This window comes from Dendrobium catenatum, unplaced genomic scaffold (genome assembly GCF_001605985.2).
Source record: "Dendrobium catenatum unplaced genomic scaffold, ASM160598v2 fragScaff_scaffold_80, whole genome shotgun sequence".
Taxonomy (NCBI): Eukaryota; Viridiplantae; Streptophyta; class Magnoliopsida; order Asparagales; family Orchidaceae; genus Dendrobium; species Dendrobium catenatum.
The window spans coordinates 29,506-51,169 of NW_021318542.1; the positions used below are offsets into that span (position 1 = coordinate 29,506).

At 36.4% G+C, this 21,664-nt stretch overlaps 1 protein-coding gene across 1 annotated transcript; it reads left to right on the forward strand.

The window, feature by feature from the left end:
* The first annotated feature begins 7,691 nt into the window (after window positions 1-7,691).
* Window positions 7,692-10,170, forward strand: LOC110104461 (putative disease resistance protein RGA3). The gene is made up of 3 exons (XM_028696095.1): window positions 7,692-8,003; window positions 8,080-8,440; window positions 8,561-10,170. Exons 1-3 carry the CDS (start codon window positions 7,692-7,694, stop codon window positions 10,168-10,170), a joined length of 2,283 nt encoding a protein of 760 aa, XP_028551928.1.
* Window positions 10,171-21,664: the final 11,494 nt, after the last annotated feature.

Genomic DNA, 21,664 nt, shown 5'->3' on the forward strand with positions numbered 1-21,664 from the left:
TTAATTTCGTTCATCTAGCTCTAATCTTCTAGCAAGTATTTTAATAGCTTAAATGTCTCAAGCATTGATACTATTTTCATTATGCATTAAGTTTACTCAAAAGGTATAGTATAAACAACTCTCCAGTGATGCAAAATTAATTACTTCTAAAGTGAATTAAGGAGGGTACGTATACCCTTATTTTATACTTAAGGTATAAATTCTCTCAGTGTATATTTGTATATTTCAATTTCAAAGAGTTGTAAAGGTTTATAGATACTTGTTTATATGCATATGTATAGGGCTCCAAAAGATAGCCTCTCTCCCTTAAGGGGTTTGTTTTCTTTTGAAATCGTATAGAAGACGAGGAGCCAAAAGATGATAAGCAAGTATACTTAATCCTATATTTCATAGAAGTAGAAAATTAAATTTGTTATGATGGAACCTGGCCATCTTAATTTCTTGTAGACCCTGGATTGTATTTATTTTCTAAATAAATGATTAAAATATTTTATTTAAACATTTGTTTCAAGCATCATATATGCCGGCCGATAGATAGATGCATTTGTATATTTTACATATCCTGATTTGAACTACTAAATTGAAATCATTGACTCATTAGGATAGAATTATCCTATCTTGCATTCAAAAGGAGATCAATTGTGTTTAGGATATTATCTTACATCTCACTCTAGAAAAGCATAAGCCCATATTATACACCCCTTGGTGTGTCTTCTATAATTCATAAGAAGTCATTAATCTATAATTTCTACGAGCACAGTAAATCAATATTTAATCTTTTAAATTCAAAATTTTAATCAAATCTTCATATATTTAAAAATTTTAATCCTCACTAAAGATGAAGAGAGAAGTTTATCCTATTTAGATTAGAAGGGTTTAGGAAACTCTATTATGTATCAAATCAAGAAGAGAATAATATATCATCCTTAATCGAAAGTATCCTTGGGTCGAAGCCTAAGATGTAATTAACCATGGGGGCTTGCGCCTATGGGGAACCACTCGGGTCGAGGCCTAGGATGTAATTAATCATAAGGGCTTGCGCCTGTGGGAATCCACACATTCGAGATGATGCATCGAATGGGAGAAATCTCGTGATTATCAAGTTATACATATTATCATCATCGAGATATATACACGAAATTTGTTATTCTCTATGGATAATCATAAGTATAATTCTATCTTCTCTCATATTAGCTTATTTATGTAGAGTGTAAAGGTCTACGACTATTTTGTCCTACGAAATGGTGTGATCGTATCATTTGTACTTTAGACCCTGTGAGTTGCATCCTTTCGGAGACCCATAATTATCTTCAAACTACCTCACCATTTTCTCCATCACACCCCTAATCATGTATATTGCCTCGACGCTATCTCTTTGCTAGTACAATCAGATCAAACATCAATACACATAATAAAACGATAGTAGTCAATTAAAAGTTGATCGAATAATGATCAAATATTGATCGAATTATCTTAAGGATTATTTGAGCATGATTGAACTTATTTCGAAACATGTTTTAAAGATAAAAGATCATGATTTTAATCCTCTTAAAAGATGATCGATCATGGATTCAAACAACTTCGAATATGATTGAAACATGGTCTGAAGCATGGTTTGAAGCATGGCTTGTAGATGATTGATCATGGTTTCAAATATATTCAAAGAAGATAGAAGCATGGTCTGAATCATGTTTGAAGCATGTTTTGAAGAAGATAGATCATGGTTTCAAGCTTCTTTAAAGATTATTGAAGTTTTAGGATTTACCATTTTACCTTAGGTAATCTGAATATGAATAAAAAGGCATTCAGAGTAATACTGCTCAGTGAGGTTACCACTTGAATATTATATCATATTTTCTTAAAAAGATAAATAACGATCATGTTATTTAAATGTTGAGTAGTTTGAGTCATATAAAATTAAATTTCTCTTAAGGGTTGTTTGTTTGAAAGAAAGTGATTCTAAAGTAAAGTAAATACATTACTTTTCCATTCTTTGATATTTGATTTGATGAAAAACAAATCCAAGATAAAGAAGAGTAGATGCACTGTGTTCTATTTTAATTTAGTTCATTTTTAAGGTAAAGTGTTCTCATCCAATTTGATTGATAACGCTCTAAGCAGCTCAAGTGCTTCCTTGATCACCCACGGTGACCACTGTCTCCACCACCACTTGCTGCCCGTCGCCTACCATCACTATATGTTGGCGGCCCATGCTTGAAAACCGGGTGGCAAATTTTTCTGTTGATTTTGCAGAAAGCCTCCTGTTATTTCCTGAGTCATGCATGCCTCATAGCCTTCTTGACTGATTTTTGGTTATTTTAGTTGCCCACATAATGACTAAATTTTGGGTTATTTTATCTTTTTGAGGTAGTTTTTCAATATGTACGTTTATTCTAGTGATTAAAAGCTTTGTAATATTTAGTTTTGGTCTTCGTTTGGACCTATGATCGTAAATCTTTTTTCCATTTAATGAAATTTGGAATTTATTGTGAAAAAGATTTGTAAATTATAGCTGCAGGTCTTTGAACGACCTGTTCTTTTGAATTTATAGCTGCAGGTCTTTGAACATTCCTCTCCTAGATGGCTGCCTGCTTACTTTTTTTTTTTTCTTAGCTACTTTGGTTAATGTGGGATTGATTGTTAGTGCTACAAAAGATTGTGAAATTGAGATTAGTGCTCCAATTGCCTTAGTTATGGGCGATATTTACTACCAAAAAAGACTTGTTCTTCTTCTAGTGATTTGTTAGTCTATTTACAGATAATGAGCTTGCTCAAATTAGACTCCCATTGAATTCATTTTACTATTTGTTGATTCTTAAGGCTATAAATAATCTAAATTGACCTTAATATTATCTAGATCAAGCTCATTTATTTATTTATTTATCAAATTTTGATCAAATTTAAACATTTTTTTGATCTTAAATCTTATTCAATCTTATTTATAAGTTTTCTTTCAAATAATTTTTTTTTTTCAAGTTGATGTCAATAGGAAGATATAACATAAATTTCATGAAAATAATTTTTAGAGGTATTAAATTTATATTGAGATAAATATATCATAAATTTTGATTGATAAAATATGTTTAAAACATATTTAAAAATATGAATGATGATAAAAATAATTAAATATGCATGAGAATCTCATGAGTCATGACTTAATTAAATCTTCTCTCTGTTAGCTACACGGTTACACGGCAGTCATTAGTTTAATTCCTTTTGTAACACAAGTTGTAGCCTGTACTTTCTTTACTTTATTTGTCTATAAATACCTATTGTAACCAACAGTTAAACGAATGAAAAGCTATCTTTCTTCTTTATTCTGTTTCCCATCTTGTTCCCTGTTCTTGGACGAAAGCCACGTCCAGGCTTACTCTTTCAACATGGTATCAGAAGTCTAGGTACCTCTCTCTACCCTCTCATCCTTTCCACGACAATGACCACTCCAGGCAATTCTTCTTCCTCCCAGGCGGAATCCTCCACCGCCGAAGGCACCTTCTCATCTCTTCAAATCCCATCCTCTCTCAAATTTTTGATGAGTAACATCAAAAATGTCATCTCCCAACCATTAACAGCCGACAATCACTCCCTATGGAGGTCCCAAGTCATCAAACTCTTCAGGGCAAATAGCTTTGAAGGTTTCTTGACCGGCTCCACCTCTTGTCCGCCTGCTTCCACTAATCCAGATCACTCCACCTGGATTTTGCTAGATCAGAATCTAGCAGCCGCCCTATATTCCGTGATATCGCCCTCAATTCTCCCCTACGTCCTCTCCGCCGATCATTGCAGCGACATTTGGAAGATTCTTGACAGCCGTCTCCAATCGTCCACTCGTTCAAGAATCTCACAGCTCAAGAACGAACTTCACTACCTCAACATGAAAGACAAATCAATGACGCAGTATCTACTTGATGTTAAATCCAAGGTCGACGCTCTTGCTGCAGCTGGCGCTCCCGTCGAAGTCGAAGACGTTATACATTACACTCTTAATGGGCTACCTACCACGTACCAAGCTTTCAAGACCGCCATCCGCACAAACCTTCGCTCGGTAAGCCTTGACGAGTTGTATACTCTCCTATGCAGCGAGGAACTCAATCTCCTTCACGAAACCACGAAAGAACTTCACGCTCTCAGCCTCAACGGCAACCAAACAGCGCTTACAGCAAACCGTGGAAGAGGACGAGGCCGCTCTTCCAATTACAGAGGCCGAACCAATCCAAGATCCTCCTATACTCAATCAAACAACAGAGGGGTTAAATCAAGCAAACCAGCCATTTCTTGCCAAATCTGTGGCAAGCCCGGCCACTCCGCCATCAAATGTTGGCATCGCCACGATGAGCAGTACAATTCCGATCCACCGACCGCCCTGTTCACTTCTTCAAACTCAGCAAACCCCTCCGAATGGTTTCTTGACAGCGGCGCCACCGCACACCTCACATCCGATCCTAACAACATCCAGCAATCGCAACCTTACTACGGCTCAAGTCAAATAACGCTCGGCAATGGACAGCAAGTTCCTATCAAAAACACGGGCAACGGCCTTCTACCCACCCCATCCGGTAATTTAAAATTATCTCATTTAAACTTAGTTCCAAATTTATCTTTCAATCTTTTATCCGTTCAACAACTAACCGCCGATAACGATTGTTTCATCATCTTCCATCCACACGGCTACGAAATCAAGGACCGGAAGACCCGCCGCAGTCTTCTCACGGGTCCATCTATTAATGGACTTTATCCACTCCAGCTCAAACAACAACCAGGACACACCGGCAACAACCTCGCTCTTCTTTCCGTTCAACACATTCCAGACCTATGGCACCGGCGTCTCGGTCATCCGTCATCGCAAACACTGGTCGCAATCTCCAAAAGAAACAGCATGGTTAAACCCGGTAGTAGTGCTTCATCTTGTAACCAGTGTAAAATGGCTAAAAGCCATCGTCTCCCTACCTCCTCTTCTCATTCTGTAACTAATTCTTTGTTTTCCGTTATACATTCCGACGTATGGGGACCCTTTTCTATGGTTCCAGCTCAAGGGTATCGCTACTATGTATCCTTTATTGACGATTTTTCAAAATTTTCATGGCTATATCCTCTCACTAATAAATCAGAGGTTTTCTCTAAATTCATTGAATTTCAAAATCTTATTGAACGACAATTTAATCTTAAAATCAAAATTCTTCGTTCAGACAACGGCGGCGAATTTGTCAATCACCACTTTCATAATTATTGCAAAACCACAGGAATCATTCATCAAGCAACCTGTCCGCACACTCCTTCTCAGAACGGAGTCGCCGAGCGCAAACACAGGCACTTAATCGAGACCACCAGAACGTTGCTGCTACAAGCCTCGCTACCTCTCTATCTCTGGGTGGACATACTTCTTGCGGCCAATCATCTCAACATCTTCCACTGCCCCTCGGCCAACTACATCCTCCCACACCACCCTTACCACTCAGACTCAAACTCACACAGAGATCTTACCAACTCCAACCCATAGCACTCCCGATCCTATAAGACCTCCACAAACATCTCAACTCATCACTCCTCAACCTCATCCTATGCTCACCAGACTTAAAGCCGGAACATCTAAACCGAAGAAAATATTCGATCTCACTCATATTATCCAGCCATCCGAACCTAAGACGTACAATCAAGCCTCCAAATCCGCACATTGGCGCAATGCTATGTCTCAAGAGTTTCAGGCTCTTCAAACACAGGGTACATGGGACCTCGTCCAACCGAACTCCACTATGAACATACTAGGATCCAAATGGACTTTCCGCACAAAATACAATTCAGACGGCTCGGTCGCTCGATACAAAGCACGTCTCGTCGCCCAAGGCTTTAATCAAGAACAGGGCATAGATTATAACGAGACGTTCAGCCCAGTAGCAAAAACGCCAACAATTCGGGTGCTCATCCACATTGCATTGCATCACAACTGGCCAATTCACCAATTAGACGTCTCAAACGCCTTCTTGCACGGTAAGCTATCCGACACAGTCTACATGTCACAACCGCCTGGCTTTCAAGACTCAACACATCCCGATTACGTCTGCAAGCTCAAGAAAGCTCTCTACGGGTTGAAACAATCACCGCGGGAATGGTATGCAACCCTCTCAAACCATCTCACCGACTACGGCTTCCACATCAGTGCTTCCGATCCATCGCTACTCAAGTTCCATTCCGGTACCACTCGCATGTACACGCTCGTCTACGTCGACGACATCTTACTCACAGGTAACTCTCCTACCGAAACACATAAATTACTCTCTAATCTTCACGCTTCGTTTCAGATGCGGAATCTAGGGAGCTTATCTCAGTTCTTGGGCATTCAAACAACCAAAACTAAGAACGGCTTCATACTTCACCAACAAGCCTATGCCAAATCCATTATCCAGCGGGCCGGTATGGATACAGCAAAGCCGGTAGCCACACCAATCTCCTGCAAAACAACTATCACTTCAAAGTCTCACGCTCCATACGATCAACCTCAACTGTACCGACAAATTATCGGAGCCTTGCAATATCTCACACTCACCCGACCGGACATTCAGTTTGCCGTCCAACAGCTATGCCAACACATGCAGAACCCGCTCAACATTCATCAGGAGGCATTAAAGCGTCTACTTCGCTACATTCAAGGATCCTCCGCTCTCGGCATTCCCCTCTACCGATCCAACCTCACCCTCACTGGATATGTTGATGCCGACTGGGCCAGCAACAATCAAGATAGAAAATCCATATCTGGGTATTGCAATTTCTTAGGAACTTCCATCATCTCATGGCAAGCAAAGAAACAAAACACGATCGCCCGATCCTCTACTGAAGCCGAATACCGGGCCTTAGCCACCGAGAGTACTGAGATCCTTTGGCTTCGTCAACTGCTCGAAGATTTCCATACACCGCAACCGGCACCTACCACTGTTTTCTGCGACAACACCTCCGCAATCGCATTGGCTAAGAATCCCATCTTCCATGCCCGCACAAAACATATTAAAGTTGACTGTCACTTCATCCGGGATTGTATCAAGAAAAACAAAGTTTCGGTTCACCATATATGCACTGAAGATCAACTAGCCGATCTCTTCACCAAAGCCTTACCAAATCACAGATTTCAGCTCCTTTCCAGCAAACTCACCGCTACCTCCCTAGCATGAGTTTGAGAGGGGCTGTTAGCTACACGGTTACACGGCAGTCATTAGTTTAATTCCTTTTGTAACACAAGTTGTAGCATGTACTTTCTTTACTTTATTTGTCTATAAATACCTATTGTAACCAAGAGTTAAACGAATGAAAAGCTATCTTTCTTCTTTATTCTGTTTCCCACCTTGTTCCCTGTTCTTGGACGAAAGCCACGTCCAGGCTTACTCTTTCAACACTCTTCCTCTTTTTCACCCTGTACCATTCTTGACTTGTAAATACATTCATTTTCTTATTATAAAACGAAGACTTCAGTCGTGAACTTACGACGACGCGGCAGCTTCGTCTTCTCTCTCACTTATTCTCCGTTTACTTGACTAAGGTTGTTCACATATCCGCGAAGCCGTCCGATTTCAAAGGAACGGTCGAAATGAAGGCTTCCCCTTAACAAGGCAATCATCTATTGGAAAATACCTCTTCTAAAAGTCCAATCTCTGTTTCTCCTACTGTTCAGTTGTTCTGCTCTCTCTACCTCGATCATCGGAGCCATGGCGGAATGGTTTGTTGGTCCAATCATGGAGAAGATCATCAACGCTTGCTCTGGTTACCTGGAAGATCAAGTAGGATGGCAAACAGGCATGAAGAAGGAGCTGGAAAGCCTGCGAGAGAACCACCCTAAGATCCAAGCTGTCCTCGAGTTTGCTTCGAGCCAAGCAAAAATTGGAGGCCATAATAACACGCCTCTCCACGAATGGATTTGGCAGCTGCGAGATGCCATTGATGAGGCAGATGATGTGCTCGATGAGTTTGAGTACATGAAGCTTAAACAGCAGCTCCCCAAAAACACGGAAGAAACAAAGGTTTGTTCCGCCACCGCCTGCTTCCTATTTGATTCTGCTCGCGAATTGATAATATATTTCTAATTAATTTGACCAGAAACGAAAGGTCACGAGCTTCCTATTTGAAAGTGCTCATAAAATTCTCAAAATTGGCGAACGAGGTCTCAAAAGGGATCCCAACTTGAAGCGACTGGAGGAGGCTGTGCAGAAACTTGATAAAGTTTCGGCTGATGTTACTACTTTCCTTCCTCTTTTAGACAGCGCGAAGCAGGAACAGAAGGAGAAGGAGGTTGATTTCTACAAAACACGTGAAACAGGATCTTTTCCTAAGAATTATCTCATCGGGCGGCGCAAGGATAAGGAGATTGTTATGAACTGGCTGAGGAATCCATCAAATGAACATCGGGGAACTGATTTGTACAGAAACATTTCTCTTCTATCTATAGTGGGGCATGGTGGTATGGGGAAGACTACTCTCTTGCAACATGTTTATAAAGATGATGAAATTACAAAGGAATTTGATCTTAAAATGTGGGTTTGTGTTTCCAACAACTTTGATGTGAAAAAAGTCATTGCAGATTTGTTGGAATCTCTTAAGAAGAAGAGGCCTCGTTTAGAGACACTTGAGGCACTTCAAGATAGTCTTCGGACTGAGATTATGTCCAAAAAGTTCTTACTTGGGCTGGATGATATTTGGGAGGAGGATGAGGAGAAGGATAAAAGCAAATGGGAGGATGTGCTCGCCCCTCTAGCTTCTGGGGGTTTTGGTAGTAAGATTCTGGTAACAACTCGAACGGACTCTGTTGCACTAATGTTTGATAAGGTAATTAAAAAGAAGACGGAAAAAGTAAAAATAAATGGCTTGGAGGAAGATGAGTGTTTGCAGCTCCTCAACTCTCATGCATTTGCTGGTGTAGAGAACCCCTCTGACGATTATAAAAAATTAAGAGCCATTGCTGGAGAGATAGTTAAAAAGCTTTTAGGATCTCCATTGGCAGCTAAAGTCATTGGTGGTGTTCTGAAGGACAACTTGGATGAAAGGCATTGGAGGACAGTTCTAGAAAGCAATTTATTGGGTCAGAATTCTATCAATTCCATCTTAAGACTGAGCTATATAGTTCTGTCAAATTATCTACAAAATTGTTTCGCATTTTGTTCAATATTTCCACAAGGTTATAGGTTTGATAAAGATGATTCAGTCAAAATGTGGATTGCATTGGGTTTCATTCAGCAACCTAATGATCAAGAATGGACTATGGAGGATATTGGAGGAACGTATTTTGATGTTTTGGTTAAAAAATCTTTCTTTGATAAGTTTAAAGATTCTGGACATCAACGATTCTACAAGATGCATGATTTAATGCATCAATTGGCACAATCAGTTTCCAAACATGAATGTTTAAGAGTTGAGGATGGTACAAAATTGCCTTCTATAATTCCTAAGACTCTTCGACACTTGTTTGTTGAAACTACAAATCCAGACATCATAAAAATGATAGGGCAGTTTAAATATTTGCATTCTCTTATCTTGTTCTCTAAAGCTTCTGATCAGGATCTTTGCAGTGCACTTATTGAAATATTCAAAGCATCGAGAAGTCTACGCTTATTAAATGTATGTTCTCCATGGTTGGAAATGATGCCTGAGGAGATTGGAAATTTGATACATCTTCGATGCTTAAAGATTGATTATAATTTGACAATGCTGCCAAGATCTCTAAGTAATCTCTATCACTTGCAATACATAATCTATGATGGCGCAGAGCAGGTTTATGTTAATGATTTTTTACCAAGTGACATTAATAACCTTTCTAACTTGCGTTACTTGAAATCTCTCGAGGTTTGTATTTCATCGATATGTGGGATTGGGAAGCTAAAGTCTCTTCAAGAACTGGAAATGTTTTATCTTAGAGATGTGAGTGGTTATAGAATTGGGGAGTTGGAGAATATGAATGAACTTCGCAAATTAGAAATCAATTGCCTTGAAAATGTTAAGAATGCTGAGGAGGCTTGTAGTGCCAAATTATGTGAAAAGAGGAGGCTCACAGATTTGACCTTATGTTGGAGTTACGCTGATTTGAGGAACATCGATTTAAATGAGAACGTGCTCGACAACCTTCAGCCTCCAAAATGTCTAAGGAATCTGAGCATATATAAATACATATGGGTGCAAGGTCTGCAATATGGATGAACAATGTCAATCCAATCTTGAATCTAGAAAAAATCATATTGACAAAATGCTTGGAGTGTGAAACTCTTCCACCTTTTGGGCAACTTCCCTTTCTCAAGTCTCTGACCCTTTCTAACATGCCGAAAGTAAGATGTCTGGAAAGTAAATTTAATGGGAATGATAAATACCGTGCCTTTCCATCGCTAGAGGTGTTATATATTTACGAATTAGAAGCATTAGAGGATTTGTTTGAGGCAGGAGTAGCTGCTGAAGATGGATGTTTGTTTCCTTGCTTAATTGGACTGTATCTATGTGACTGCCCGAAGTTGAAAGAGTTGCTCTCTTTGCCTTCTAAGCTCAAGAGATTGTACATAGAAAACATTGGGTGGACGACTTTAAATTTTTGTAGCAATTCAAATCCTATTCCCGTTGAAACATTAAAGGTCTCTGACTGTCAAAACATCACATCTACTCCGATCTTCAATCTAGAGGAAATCAATTTGAAAAATTGCAGTGAGTGGGAATCTTCCTCCTTTGGGACAACTTCCCTTCCTCAAGTCTCTAGAACTTTATGACATGCCGAAAGTAAAATGGCTCGAAAGTAAATTTAATGGGAATGATAAATACCATGCCTTCCCATTGCTAGAGGTTTTGCATATTCGCGGCTTAATAGCATTAGAGGATTGGTTTGAGGCAGGAGCAGCTGCTGAAGATGGATGTTTGTTTCCTAGCTTAATTGAACTGGAGCTAGAAAACTGCCCGAAGTTGAAAGAGTTGCCCTCTTTTCCTTCTAAGCTCAAGAAATTGAAGGTATGTAGATTTGGGTGGACGACATTGAATTTTTGTAGCAGTTCAAATCCTATTCCCCTTGAAACATTATTGGTCAGTCACTGTCCAAACATTACATCTCTTCCTCTGGCTGATGAAATAGCAAGACTTGCAGCACTAAGATACTTGACAATTAGAGATTGCCCCAATCTGATCTCTCTCGGAGAAATGCGAACAACTAATAATTGCCATCTCATGGTACTTAGCGATCTCAGGATAAGTGATCCATCAGTGTTGCTAATGGAGCCATTGAGGAGTATCGCCTCCTTAAAAAGCCTTTCAATTGTGGATAATGATGAGCTGGTTTCATTTCCAAATGAGGCGGAGGATTGGTTTCTGAATGTTAGTTCTTCTCTTTGTGAGCTGGATTTTCGACAGTTCAAATCCTTGGAGTCTATCCCTTCCTCCTTGGAAAGCTTATCTTCACTTCATTGTCTATATATTTCTAAAGTTCCTATGCTTCGGGAATTACCGAACCTTCCTCCCTCTTTGAAAGTTCTATCAATTTCGTTTTGTCGTCCAGAGTTATTTGAGCGCTATCGAAAGGGTGTAGGCTCCGATTGTCACAAGATTGCTCACATTTCTCATATTTATTTTCAGCACTGATAATAGGTCCAACTACTTTAATGAAAATTTCAAAATATATAAGCTGCAAACTTCTTTCTTCTTATTTGTTTGATATATATATATATATGAAATGTGAAGAATGCTATCTCAGCATTAACGAGCTGTTTGTATCCCTTTATATATAAATATATTCTTCTTTTAATGCTTCGTTATATATGTTGTGAATCATTCACAACTGAAATCTAAATAATTCTTTTTAATATCTTATTGATTCCAATAATATAAATATATAATTCAATTACCAAAAGCGAGATTGTGGTGGACGATATTTTATTTTCATCTTTTGAAATTGCAACGACAACTTTTTGAATATTAATCCGGCATATTGTTATTGTTCTTAGCTAAAGAAGCTAATCAACTAATTTTTGAATTTATTATCAAACATAAAAATTCATGAATATAAACAAGCTTCAAACTCTTTATTATATAATAATTTTTAAATTTTTTATTCAAATTTATTTAATTATATAAATAAATAAACAATATATAAACAAGCATCAAATTATTCATCAAATGCATATTTGCATATTTTAATTTAATTTTAAAAAACTGAATATAAAAAAGGTTATTTTAATCAATTAAAATTAAAAATAGGAAGATAAATGAATCTGACCAAAAAAAAACCTTGATGATCAAATTGCAAAGGAGGATCACTTAGTGCAATACAAATTAAATTAGGATGAACTTGAAAACTGTTATATTTGCCTTGAGAATATTATAACAAATTCTACATAGAAATATCACTAATTTTAAAGCAAATACAAATAATTCGGAGCTAATCTTTATAAAATTTGTATTAGGATATCCTCAAGTAATTTTTTTCTCCAAAGATCCACGAAAAATTTAAGTTCTTAGTAATCTATTTTATCCCACTATTCCTGATAAGGTTTGTAAATCTTGACTGATTCCCAAATATAAGCGTTTTGAAATAAAATAATCTGATTAATTTTAATTACTCTATTAATAAAAATTAATTAACTTAATGTCTATTATGCCTTTTCCGCTTTCTTTATTAGTCTTTACCCCTATAAAAGCAGGGTGCGGGTTTTAAGAAAGGGCAGAGAAGTTTTTGCGATTCATTCATTGGGATTTCTGGTTTTTCGAGTTGAGAGAAAAAGGGAGACGTCCAAGAGAGGGTTAGGGTTGGAGTTCGGCTTGGCTTCTTGTGTGAGGAGGAAGACAGGGTTTGAAGGAGAAATTATTTGGTGCGGAGTCTGGACATACTCCGGACATAGCGGAGTCCGGATGTAGCTCTATGCTCCGGACATAACGGAGTCCGGATGTAGCTCTATGTTCGGACTCCAATTAAAACCAGACATCAGACATGTCAAAGAGACACTTGGATTTTTCTTTTGTATATTATCTTTTCTTTATGTATTGTTAGCCTGACCGACTCGACTAACCCACATTTTTTTACTTTTTAAATGCCGTGATAAAGGGTTGGCGCTTCATTAATTTTAAGAAAAAATGTGCGAGAGCTCCCAAATCCAAATATTTTAGGACTTGTCATACATGCCCAGAAAGAAAAAATAGAAGAACTTTGCAATATTCGCGGAAATGGAATGTTGGTTTCAACTTATTAGTAAATTTCTACCCCATCTTAAGTTGTTCTAAAGGGTTTCCAAGGTTGTGTATAAATAAGGACTTGAATACTGAATACCGAAACTTTGCAATATGCTACTATGCTTTTTCTGTATTTTAACTGTATTTGAAATAACGCTTTCAAGACACTTTCACCGAACTTTTGCTACGTCAATACTGAATGTTTGATGTACTTTTGCTTAAAATGTACAATTACTGTAATTTTGATACGGTATTGATGCGCTATCACTGCACTTTTGAAAGGTGGTACTTTTGCTAATCTTTCACTGCGTATTTTCTACGCTCTTGTTGCGCTGTTACTACGCATTTGTTCCGCCTTTTCTATGCTTTTGACGAGCTTTTTTTCTCTTTACATGTGTAGAAAAATGAGAAAGAAGCATATGATGCTTATTGCACTTATGCTCATAATAGTGGATTTAGTGTGCGCAGGAATCATCATAATTACTAGTAGAAAGAAAGAAGCACGAGTGTTTTCTCTGTTATATTATTTCTCTATTAACACCCACCATCGTTTTCCTGATGTCCACTTCCATTACTTTGATATATGCTCCTCCTCGTTTATAGGTTTATATTCGATCAACAGCCTTATTTACCTTCTCTTTAAGCATTGTCTTCCATCCGATTTACTAAGGTTTTATTTGGAAATTTTTTTTACTATTTTTAAGTTAATTTTTAGTATAAAAATTTTTTTAACTAAAATTTTAAACTAAAAATTACTTTTAAAAAAAATAAGAAACTTGCCTCAAACGAAGCCAAAATTTTGTACATCGACCGGCATCATAGTCTTCAAGTCCACATCTCTTAATTTCCCTACTTAAATGGATATGATTATTTAGTGACTACTCGCTAACCTATTATATCCTTTGATCATTAAGCATCTTTTATTGATTTAACCTGCCTCAAACTCTATTATAATAACATACTATGTTGTAGGCCTGTCAAAACCGGGTCACGGGTCGGGTTCCGGTTCAACCCGAAACTGACCTGGGTTCATATGGGTCAACCCGAACCCAACCCGTTTTTGGAAACGGGTCATTTTGCTAGACCCGAACCCGACTCGCTTCGGGGTTGGGTCAACCCGACCCGACCCGTTTGACCCGATAAAAATTAAAATTTTGGGGTTTTGTATTTAATTACAAATAAAAATATGTACCCTTCAATTAATTGTTAAACAAAATTTTAAAATGTACAACAAAACATATCATTTGAGAAGGTTGATCATCATCGCATCATCACTTCAAGACAACAACAAAATATCAGAAAGAACCAGCAATAAACTGAACAGCTCAGAAGTCAGAATATTAAAGTTCAGCAAAAGTGCAAAACATCTCCTTAAGTTGCCAGTGCCATTTTTACTATCACATAAGTATTGAGCACCACATCTTTTGCATTTACACCTTTATTTATCATATGTAGGATTAGGTAACATCTCAAAATGATCCCAAACCTTGGAAGTCATCCTTCTACGCTTCTTAATGATGACTGAACCATCATCACATGCATCATTAGATGCATCTAATCCCTCTACCACATTGTCTTCAATGCGAACTTCATCATTTTCTTGAATATAATTTTCAGGAAGTGTGTTTGAATCCTCCATCTATTGCAAAAATTAAATCAAATTATACAAATGAAAAATGATAATTTACCTTAAAAAAATATCCAACACACAAAATACAAACTCAGTGAAATAGTATGAAATTATTGTAATTGCATATAGACATATAGTCAAATTCAATACACTGAGCCACTTATCACTGATACACTCATACACAGAATCAGTGAATCACAGCCACAACTCACAAGGCCAATAACAGATTAACAACCACAAGGCCGACAACCCACAGGACACAGGCAGCAACCAAATGCTAACAAAAAGACAAGCCAACTGCTAATAGATAATGCCAATTTTAATTTGCCATAACATATAATCAAAGTCCAAAGAAAGCCTAGCCAACTGCTAAGTGCTAACATAAAGTCGGAACTTCAATTTTCAAAAAACCCTAAACCGAATCTCAACAAAAATCTGTTTATGTCTTTATGATTTCATAATAAACTAATTAACTGCATCTTAAGATAAAAATTCATAAAAAACTAAACAGCTAAAGCACAAAATGTGAAACCCTAATCGGTATTTCAACGCCACACTGCCACAGCAACTTCAAATTGGAAGGAAGAATCGAAGAAGCAAATAACTAAAAAAAATCAATGCTTCCGTAACAAAAAATCATAAAAATTTGCAACACTCATTGCTTGACTTCAGACTTCAAAGATAACCGAAAGCAAGTTAACCAAAAGATCAAACCAACGAGCTTATGAGCCGATGAGTCGATGACGATTGACGATTGACGAAGAACGGAAGAATCAAAGAGCCGCAGAGGCACAGAGGAGGAGATCTCAGCGAAATCGACCGCAGAGGCGCAAAGAGCTTAGGGTTTTCTCGCTCGAAGAGAGACGAAGTCACGACTCACAAACTGAACGCTCGCAGTCTCGCTCGACAGCTCGATAATGGGATGGCTACTTAAAACTTAAAAATTAAAATGTTAAATGAATAAATGTGAAAACGGGTCAAACGGGTCATTTTCGGGTTACCCGGGTTGACTCAAACCCGACCCGAAATGCCATACGGGTCAAAAACCAGAACCCGAACCGTTTCGGGTTCGGGTTGACCCTAACCCGAATTTCTCTGGTCGGGTTCGGGTCGGGTTTTCGGGTCGTGTCAAATGTTGACAGGCCTACTATGTTGGGCAATTCTCAGGAGAAAGAAGAAGCTCTAGCTTCTTCGAAAAGAGAGAAAAAGAGAGGGAGAGAGAGCTCACATAAATTTCTTTTATTCCTCTTCAATTGGAACTTTTATTTGGTCCGGTGACCAGACGTAGCTCTACATTCGGTAACCACTGAGATAGCGCCACGTAGCAGGCACAAAACCGTGGACCCGACCCGACGCTTAGTGGGTAAGTCGCACGTGCGTATTATAAATCCATGATGACCCGACAACCAGCCCATCAAAGTATAGTAATATTTTAAATAAGTTCCTACCTTGTAGATTTTCACTTCGCTTTATTAAATTCAAAGACGAAGCGACTTCTGTAACTGTTCCTTTCCTTCGTAGTTTGCAAGCATTTGCCGTGAGTTCGAAGCAAATTTTCGATCGAATACCTTCAGAGAAATGATGCCTCAGGTTAAAAATTTCTTCCGAAGAACATTTATTCTTGTCATATAGTTTTTCTGGTTAAAAAATTTTAAAATCATATTTTTAGGGTTAGGGTTAACTTACTAACTTTCTTTTTAGTGTAAAAATTTCAATGTATACTGTGAGAATGTTTAAAATCAAACAGAGTTTCATGTTTGGTAGTTCGTAGTAATGTTCGGTACTAATCGGTATTAGGTATTACTAATTAATTTTTTATCTGTATTTATCAGTATTGATAATTTACAACATTAATGGAGTTTTAAAATAGTGCATATTGTTTGAATAGATATATCATGAAAATACCGTGTATATGTGATCACTATGAATCCTCTGTAATATTACTCGGTACTTGAAACTAATACTCGGTATTTACATAAGTTTTGTTTTTTATTCTTTATTATGCAGGGATATTCCCTCAAGATCCATTTCAGATGTCATACTTCAACTTTTAGAGAAGTTTGTAATCAAATGGCTGTGAAATTTAGGGAGCTGTTAGTTACAAGACTATGCCAGCTACATATTAATCAGTTCCTATTACTTCCTCGATTCCCTCATAATGTTCTAATTGTTTATATGTTACTATCGAAGTGGGACATGCAGTCTGAATGTTTTGTTATTATTGGCAAGATGTTACCTTTCACATCTGATGAAATTGCTTTGATTCTTGGCTTGCCCAACAGAGGAATTAAATTTGAGACAGGTACTGCTACAATGACTGGAGTGACAGCAAATAATATAAGGCATGATATTGAGAAATTGGATGTGTCAACTCCAGTAGATAATGTAGTGAAAGAATTCATTGTGTACTTATTGTTTAACATGTTCTTTCCAATGGTCAACTTCCGTGTACCATCTGCAATATTGGACGTTGCAAAGAATGTCGAAAATTTTGGAACATACAACTAGCCTCAATCCATTAGGGATTTCCTCGTGATTGAATTTAATGCAATTGCAAAAAAAGAATCAAAAGGTTATTCACTAGCATATGTAAATGGATTTGTGATGATTATAATTGTGAGTATTTATTACAAATATGGCTTGATTTTATTTACTTTACTATTGTCAATTATTTTTTTTATCATTATTATATTGAATTATTTGGTTTTATTTTTTTACACATATGATTTTTTGAAAATACAAAGTTCCACCACGTAGTGGATGATATAGCTCGACCCCGTCTCATTTGGTGGGATGAAAAATTTAATTATAGAGATAAAGATGTTAAAAATTTGTTGACCTTTAGGATGCTAAGGTAGCAAACCTAGGTGTAGTCATCTAAATTTCTAATTTATTTATATATTTTTTATAACTATAAACACATTTTGTTGTAGATTTTCACGCATTTACAAGGAATTACAGATGCTAAGAAGACTTTACTTGAGTGTTCTTCTACATATCCAGTAGAAGAGCATCTGTAAATTATACTTATCCCACACACAACCACAAACATATCTTCTAAGCCCCCAACTCCATCTCCACCAAGTTCAGACGGTCCAATTAGAATGACAAGCTCAACTGAATTTCCTAGCCAACCGCCAAGCACCAGTAAGACCGCACAGAATGAATCAACCCCTGATCCTCATCCAAATCATCCTGTTTCAGAGGAAACAAACTTATTACCCAGCAAAACACACTGGTCAAAAAAGTGTCATCGGCCAAACGATCGAATATTATACTTGAAGGGAGAATTGCGGCATTGGAACAAACAATATTTGACATAAAAGACGAGATTAAATTGAAATTTGTTGTAATAGAAAAATTCTTGACTGATAATTTTCCTGTCTCTTTTAAATCAAATAGGAGTGAAAGTCCACAAAAATCTTCTTCAAGAACTATATCTGACCATAACAATTTGAACGAATTAGCCAAATCTGTCGACCAAATTGTTGAGGAAATTACAAAGAGGCAGATTTGGAAGTGATGGATGTGGTTGTTACCCAATCTCATGCCTAAGTACATGAATCCTTAGAAGATAAGGATGTGAGCCAATCAGAAGATGAGGAATTTGCTTCATCAAATCGGGGAGGCATTGCTCGACGGTATAGCTGAGGAATGATAGAAAAAGGAAACGGGTTAAAACTCCATTCACAACAGGTGACATGAAGAAGAAGAGAGTTGAGAGTACTTCGATTCATGTGGCTGATCCTTCTATTGAAAAAAATAGTAAAAAACAAACTTAATGCAGAGGAAGAAAGCCTGCCATTCGCGCTTCTACAAAATTAAAAATAAAGGCTAGTGCTGCCACTACTACTGCTGCTCCGGTTGCTGTTAATGCTTCTGAAGTTGATGAATTAAAAATGAAGGCTACTGTTGCTGCTTCGGCTGATGCTCCAACTATTGTAGTTCATGAAGTTAATGAATAAAAAATAATTGAACGACCATAGTCAAAAATATTGGAGTACCTAGCACGATTATTATTAAATAAAGAGAAACCGATTTCCATTAATAATTTTCTGAAGAAGTTTAAGGATAAGTGAGTATCGATGATTATCGAGCCATGTAATTCATTTATTTAATTATTGTATCGAACATTATCGATAAGTACAACGATCATAAGCTTATTGTACCGAGTTGATAATAAAAATACTGAGCTGTACCGAATAAGAAATAAACTCAGTATTGCTCGATATTAATAAGTTTCAAAAAATATTAAACTGTACTTTATAATGTTCTGAGTCTTATCAATTTTTATTGTTAAGTATCTATTACGAATACTAGATATCGAGCAGTATCGACCAATCATAAGCTTAATGCACCGAGTAGATAATAAGAATTATGAGTAGTACCAAGTAAAAAATAAACTCAATATTGCTCGATATTAATAAGTACGAACACCAAATACCAAGCAGTATTGACCGATCATAAGCTTATAGTACCGAGTACATAATATGAACATCGAGCAGTACCGAGTAATAATAAATTCGATATTGCTCGGTATTTATAAGCTGCATGTATTGAGTATTTATAACTTGTACATAGTAGGAACACCAACTACCGAGTAGATATTTTCAATACTGATATGTACCGATACCAAAATACTCAGTATTGTTGGTATTCATGTATATTTTTATTTTTTAATGAAGATTACCTGAATTATGTAGGGGTGATATTATTTTCTCCTGCGAAAATGTAATTATTTACAGAAGCCAATAGGATGAGTTGTTGCTGTCACAAGAGCTTGATAACAATCATATTGATGCTTTTGGAATTTTATTATCCGAAAGGAATGAATTGATCCCATGACTCAACCAACTTTTTATCTTTATTTCTAGTTATCATTTGTAATTCAGGACTTCTGTGCATTTAAGGAATTCTCAATTTAAATCCTATTTATTCCAGGGTTATTACCATCACGGAAATAATACAGACATAAGTGCTTTCATTGCTCATATCACCAGAACTTCTGTTATGAATGTTAATCTGATCCTTGTTCCCATCATAAACCAAAAGCATTGGACACTCCTGGTCTGCAATCTAAGGAAAAAAAAACTCATAAATTTTTGGATTCATTACCCAAAGCCACTCACAAGGCTGTGGCTCTTGAAGTTGTAAGTGCTAGTAAGATTTATATTTGATTTTAGTTATGATATTGAATATTAAAATTTTAATTTTATTACCTTTTTAGATATCTCATTTATACGCTGAAACACAAAATGCTTTTGACGATGATATAAGAACCTGTCCAATCCTAACAATTCCAAACTTTGCCAGTACAAGACAACAGCATTGATTGTGGAGTATTTGTTTATAATTATATGAAAACAGTGATCCAAGATGATATTATTCAATGGGATATCCATAAGAATTGACAAAGTAATATGTCTATATTCAGGGCTGATTTTGCATATGCCCTTTTATGTACTAATATGAAATAAAAAAATAAATTTGCATAGGTCATTTTTGTGTTTTTTGCTGTGATTTTAAATAAATTACAATGTTTCGATTAATATCGATTTATACAATGAGGGAAAAATATACTTGATTGTATATAATTCTCGTTCACGAAATGAACACTAAATACCATGCAATACTTAATAACAAAAAAAAATTAACTATGAGAAAAACCATCTAATACCGAGCAATACCTACTAATACCAAGTAATTTAAAATTTTCGGATTTGTTTTTTAAAATCGCAAAAGATGCATACGTCAAACGGAGTGCAACTTACAATTGAACCTTATAGCAAAATATTTCTCAATGAAGCAAAAAACTTTTAATACCAAGTAATACCTACTAATATCGGGTTATAACGAGTAAATTAAAATTTCCGGATTTGTTTTTGAAAATTGTAAAAGATGTATACATCATACACAGTGCAAGTTTTAATTGAATCTTATAGCAAAATATTTGTTAAAAAAAATATAAAAACTATTAATACTGAGTAATACCTAATAATACCGAGTTATACTGAGCAGTTACATAAAGGACGACTGACTTCCTGTTTCTCCTAGTGTAAAATGTATATTTGTAGGAGGATTCCTCTCTGTGGGTTTCACTTTTTTGCTCTTTCTCTTCTCCCAATGATCCTTTAATCTAGCATTAGAGATTCCCTTTGGCCGGCACTTCGCAGGATCTTTAATTATTTTGTGGCTCCCCTAAGGTATGTGTTTATTTGTTTCCCTTCCATAATGTTTTAAACATTTAAAGTCATTGCACTCATAGCATCGATCATACATTGTTCTGCATCCTCATTATCCTGTAATTCTGTGCTAATTTGATATGCAAATCGGCAAACATAATTCCTAATTTAAAACTTGACCAACCCTAACATATTATAAAACTGTATTCGTTCTTAATGGAAGTATATGATTTGAATTTAATTAGAAGCTTGTAATGAATATTAAAATGATTGTATTTTTTAATGTCATGCGAAGATCTGAAATCTTTACTCTTAAATTACATCAAATGATCCAATAATCACTACAAAGCTCGATTTGTGACCAAATATTATACATGATTATTTAGTCCATAGCATCAATTACTATGCATGTTGGGCCTTCACCCCTAGACCCTAAGAAAGCTTTTACTTCTGAAAAAAATAATACGGAAATACACAAAAAAAGTAATTTCAATTTGGTGAGACTCTATTTGATTTGAAGGAATTGGATATGAGAAAATGAGAAGAAAATGGACGCGGTAATGTTAAAGGAATTTAAGTAAAATATATTTTTTTACCCCTATTTGTTTAGTTGAGAAAAAAATGAAGAAGAAAAGTGATTTGTTTTCTTATTTGATTAGAAAGAAAAGTAATCAATGAATTTGAA

Excerpts from the sequence above, each read along its gene's own strand:
- LOC110104461 (XM_028696095.1), top strand. The coding sequence starts at position 7,692 with ATGGCGGAATGGTTTGTTGGTCCAATCATGGAGAAGATCATCAACGCT. Across the intron at positions 8,004-8,079 it reads AAAACACGGAAGAAACAAAG|AAACGAAAGGTCACGAGCTT; the intron begins GTTTGTTCCGCC and ends TAATTTGACCAG. Across the intron at positions 8,441-8,560 it reads ATCTATAGTGGGGCATGGTG|ATTTGTTGGAATCTCTTAAG; the intron begins GTATGGGGAAGA and ends AAGTCATTGCAG.